The 5,544-nt window shown below is 37.9% G+C and overlaps 1 protein-coding gene across 1 annotated transcript in view; it reads right to left on the reverse strand.

Annotated features, from left to right (window-relative positions):
• Positions 1 to 4,629, reverse strand: part of LOC107654566 (serine/threonine-protein phosphatase 2A 55 kDa regulatory subunit B delta isoform-like) — a 20,672-nt gene extending 16,043 nt beyond the window's left edge. Inside the window, exons 1-2 of the mRNA XM_016441701.1 lie at positions 4,412 to 4,629; positions 4,106 to 4,180 (exon numbers count right to left, since the gene is read on the reverse strand). Coding sequence (XP_016297187.1) covers positions 4,106 to 4,180; positions 4,412 to 4,421 — 85 coding nt within the window. The 5' untranslated portion in view covers positions 4,422 to 4,629. The remainder of the gene's footprint in view (positions 1 to 4,105; positions 4,181 to 4,411) is intronic.
• Positions 4,630 to 5,544: the final 915 nt, after the last annotated feature.

A 5,544-nucleotide genomic window follows, 5' to 3' on the forward strand; every position in this document is an offset into this window, starting at 1 on the left:
AAAACTAAACCCATTTAATGTATTTAATTGTCAAATTGCATTCAAAATGCAAATACAAATATATCAATAAAAAAATTAAATAAATAAATAAAAATACAAAAATCTATTTCACATTACTTTAAAAAGGTAAACATTACAACCTAAAATTAAGGCATAAATCAAGAAATATAAAAATCAATTTCACTTTACTTTAAAAAAGGTAAACAGTACAAACTAAAACTAAGGCATAAATCAAAATAATAGTAATAAAAATAATAATAATATCTAAACATTGCATTTATGTCGTGCAACTTGACTTTCAAGTTTCAGCCTAACTAAAACTCAAGCATGACATAAGCCGTTACTGTCTTCTTGGAAGGCTTTGTGGCTTTTGTGAGAGGCTAAAATCAGTGGACAGGAAGGTAACTTTGAACAAGAACAAGAGACCATACACAATTTTTAAACACATTTTTCTGCAGCATGAAATTAGTTATTTGGAGAATAAACCCTCTTAAATGTCCCTATACGTACGCGTGTGTGTGTGTGTGTAAAACTTGTTTTTGATATCCATATTCTGTGTGCGGGTCAGTTCACAGCAGTGATAGAAATTAATCTGTTCCAATAAGTTTAAATGGATTTTTACATTTTATGGGCATTTTTACCTTTATAAAGCCTTTTTATTTCTAAAAGTGTGCATCATCTTTTGAGTCAAATTCTTACATTTAATCAGTCAATTAGAACAAAAGACATTTGGGCTGTTACCAAACAAATTATCTTAAGGACTACCGTGGACAACTGACTTCTAAAGTTTTTGATATTCTTTATATTCTGTGTGATGGTGATAGAAATTAATATTTTTCAATACGTTTTAATTGACTTTTACCTTTTATGAGCATTTTTACCTTCATAAAGCCATTATTTCTAAAAGTGTGCATCATCTTTTGAGTCAAATTCTTACATTTAATCAGTCAATTAGAATAAAAGACATTTGGGCTGTTACCATACAAATGATATCAGTATCAAAATTCATCTTTGGAATGCAGAGGAAACACAGAAGCTGCATGGGATGAATTTTCCACACAGAGGGACATGAATGCATTTAACCTGCAGTTACAAATGCATAAATAATATTTTGTTATTTTAAACATAAAACATTGAAGGGTACATGAAACAGGATACAATGCTGTTTCATGCATTCAGAATTGTTTACACTGTTAAAGAGTTGGATTCTCATGCTAAGCATGGACAAAGTTTCAAAAAACAATTTGGACGTATGACAGAGTATTTCTGTGCCAAAAATCTTACTTCTGGGTTCGTACAAGTTTTGGAGAGTTTTTTCCGATCGTGGCTCTTAATGACGTAAATGAGGGTGAAACTCCTTATATGGGCATTTCTCCCGGAAGAACGCGCCCGCACCCGCATCGACCAGAGCAAAAGCGAGATTGCGCCCATCAACGCGCTTCATCCGGCGGCAGCGCTGCACAGGACTTGCTCGGGAAGAATGTCTCCAATCCAAAGAATTGTGTTTTTGGTTGTAAGGGAAAGATAACTTTGTTCAGCTTCCTAAAGAACCCAGTGTTATGTAAACAGTGGATACAGTTTGTTTTTCCAGAGCAGCAACGGAGTTTCACAGGTGTGTTTGTTGACGAACGTTTTATAAACAAGGCCGGTTGTAAGGTTGTAATAAAATTGTTCAGCTTCCTAAAGAACCCAGCGTTATGTAGACCGTGGATACAGTTTCACAAGTGTGTTTGTTGATGAACGTTCTATAAACAAGGCCCAGTTCGACGCTGGATTTGCACATCGTTTGACACTGAAAGATGGAGCGGTCCCAGCGATAAAAGATCCCGCTCACGATTCAGAACTGGCATTCGGCGCCCAAGTGCTCATCACTCTTTAGCTCCGCCCACAGCGCGCCTCCAGGAGCTCGGCTTTTTCCGGAGAGAATCGTAAAGCTGTATCTTTCTTATCGGGTTGTGCGTCAGTAATAATGGTCCATGGGGAAACGAGGTGTTCCATGTGTAGTTACAGTAAATGGACTAAACGAAGCCTCGAGGCAAATTATTTGCCTCTATGATTTTTTGTATTCGAGTTACTCGAGGAATCGTTTCAGCCCTAGCTGAGTGTGAGAAAGTCAGAGCACATGTAATTCTATGTTTGCATCCTGCAAGCACACAGTCTGCTAAAAATACACACAATATGGACAATATTGTTTTGAATCCAAATTCGCATGCATCCTTATCACTACAACTCTAAAAATTCCCATTTCCATAGAATTCCACAGAAAGAAAGAAAGATTATCACTCGGAGCAATCACACCTCACAGTCTGGTGAAACAGTGATCTCTAAATAACCTTCTCTTCCACATTAGGGCCACTTGGCTCAGATGATATTACACCAGTCAACATGTGTCCATTTCCTAGTAATCCGTTAGAGTTTTCATGGAAGAGCAAAGCAGAGAGCTGGAAGAGGCAAAAACATCAACAACCAACTGCCACCATACAAACAACACTCAGCGAAGTTACTAAAAACTTTTGTTTCAACATTAAACTTCCTTACAAATGTCTCTGAACTGAATAAAATGGTTACATTAAATTGACAAGACACACAACCCTGACATTTTTAACAAAATAATGCAAAAACTAAAAAGGCAAATAAGAATGGACAATCTCACAGTAAATCTCAATTTGCTTTCTAAGACTCACAAGCACATCTATATTCCCAAACCTCCCTGTAAAGCCTCAATGACTGATCTCTGGATGGAGCCGAGCGCACCCTTGGGACACGGCACATGGATAATGTGAGCTGGTCGGACCAGTCGGACGTGCTTTCCGCCATTTCAAAGGCAGGATGTGCTTCCCTACAGGAGCCCCAGAAAATGGCAAAAATGTTCACTGACGCGCCCACCAGCAGACCAATCCATCAATCTGCAATGTGCCATGCTATATTAATACATGTTTTTGGATTTATTACTACTACTGTACTGTTGACTGCCGGTTTGCCAACAATTGTCTTCATGGGATTAAAAACTCAAAAAATAGTATGACGAATGCTGTGTTCTTTCCCACGCTGCCATAGGCAAAAACTGGTCAATTTTTGAGAATTAAGACTATTTTGCATTCGCAACATCTTCTTTCTTAACGTCTAGTGGAGAGAAAACATCCAAAATACACATTTGTGTGTTTATTCAATTTTACACGAGTTTTTATATTTCAATTACAAAACACATCTTTAAAAGTTGTTTTCGCAAGTCAAAAATGTCCAATTCTGCAGAACTTACACCAAACTTTACAGGTTTATTCCAATGTATATTCCAAAAGAGATGTTTGTTCATCACTTGCTTTATGTAACATTTTATTTCTCAAAACATGGTGAAACATGATTAATTTTACTGGTATTTTCTGATTTATAGAGTGATAAAAAGAGATTTCCAAATCCCCCCTTTAAAATCTGTCAACAAAACAAAACAATTTTCACATGGCTTTATGGAAAGGGATGTAAATTATTGTTATTTTTGTAATTATGTTATTTTTGTAATTAAGTTAATTAAGTAGCATAAGGGGGAGTGGCATGCTCATTCTTGAAAACATTTGATTGGACAACAATTTGGACACGCCTATGAGTGCAACTTCAGTTATCAATATTTTTGCTTTAGTAATAATCAGGATATTATAAAAATGTCTATAAAATGGATAACAAAATAAGCTGCCTGTGCTGACTCTGTGTCATTCCTTACATCTATTACATTGAATCATTTTACCCAAAGCAACTTAGAAATAAAGAACATCAAAAGCATACTGTCATAAATGAGCCAACAATATTTACAGCACTGCAATGCAAAGTTTCAAGCATAAGAGGATCTGTCTATTGACTTCCCTCCATATATTTTTTTTTAAGTTTCTTTTTTTAAGACTAATTACGATATTTAGTCTTAACACTCAGGATTAACACTCCTGCCTCCATCTCTTCCTATCATACCTTGTAATGCATGCTTCACTATACAGCCTCCATCTCTTCCTATCATACCTTGTAATGCATGCTTCACTATACATTACTCCTCCAATGTGTTCATCACTCGTGCATACTCACCCAAGGGAGTTTAAAACCAATGCAACGCGTTAATTACCTTCTGCAACATCTTCATCTATGGCTCCTTTGACCTGGGAGAAGCACCACTGGAAATCATTGCCTCCACCAACCCCTGCAACAACAACAACACAAGTGCATTGAAATGCATGCTCAGATCAGCCTCCCAGGAGCATTTCATCACGCAGAACTCCGAGTCCTGCCCGCACGAGCATGCATAGTGAGATAAAGCAGTGGATGAGGGTTTGATGAGTGTCAGTTAAGGGGGCTGGTTTGATGTTTAGGCCGCACTGCTGCCGCTCGCGCCCCCACCTACTAACACAAATCCCCCGCGCGGCGCGTTTACCTGCCATCATCGCCTGTGCCTGTGCCTGGAGACTTCAGTGCGGCTTATCTTCGAGCTCAGCCGGGCGGTCGGTGTGAACGAGCGCGGAATGAGAGCGAGCGGAGGCGCGCGGGATCTGCCCGTGACTTGGTTTCGCTTCAAGATGGCGCACGCCGCCCGTCGACATGACACAGTGACGTCATTTAACCGAGCGCGCCGTGCGCCCGGCGCGTCCTTGCTGCGCTGAGTTTTGCGCAGTCGCTGTGGAAGTTACGCAAATACCAATCGCCCTCGTTTGTTTGTTTGTTTATTGTTTGGATGAATGGATGAGTGACAGGTGAAACGTTATCCAGCTAGCTGTGTTTATGTAAAGTATCTTTAAGTCTCTCTTGTAAACAGAATATTTTAGTATGTGTCATTTCTAGCTGCAGTTTGGTCAAATGATGCAGAAACTGAAACATTATGTAATGGTGTACTTAGCATACATAAAATGCTAAATTTGACAGGACAAAGAAGTTAGACATTGCATTGAGGATTTAAAATATATTTCTGCTACCGGCATTTCCTCCATAACATTAAACAATATTTTGAAATGTGCTGAAAATGACATTTGTTCATGAAGGTTAAGAGAGAAAACGGAAATGCATATCATTACACAATATTTCTAAAGTGTAAGTAACCTAATTATAATAGTCTCTCTCTCTCTCTCTCTCTCTCTCTGTCTCTCTCTCTCTCTCTCTCTCTCTCTCTCTCTCTCTCTCTCTCTCTCTCTCTCTCTCTCTATATATATATAGTAGGCTACATACACTTTATAATAAAAATAATATATTTTTAAATTAAATGTATGGAAGTCAGTGGGGACCAGCAACTGTTTGGCTACCGATATTCTTTAAAATATCTTTTATGTTCAACAGAAGAAATAATATTGGAACACACACACACACACACACACACATCTATATGTGTAAATAAATAAGAAACAAATAAATAAAAATACAATGACAGCCAGTGGGATACAATTTTGTTTTGGACCAAGAAATCAGGAAGGGGGCCAACACTTTTTCACACCACTGTACAGTATATATATATACTGTATGTGTGGGTGTGTGTGTAATAAGTACCTTACTTATGTTGTGTATTATATTGTAATATTG

This window comes from Sinocyclocheilus anshuiensis, unplaced genomic scaffold, assembly GCF_001515605.1.
Source record: "Sinocyclocheilus anshuiensis isolate Anshui unplaced genomic scaffold, SAMN03320099.WGS_v1.1 scaffold391, whole genome shotgun sequence".
NCBI lineage: Eukaryota > Metazoa > Chordata > Actinopteri > Cypriniformes > Cyprinidae > Sinocyclocheilus > Sinocyclocheilus anshuiensis.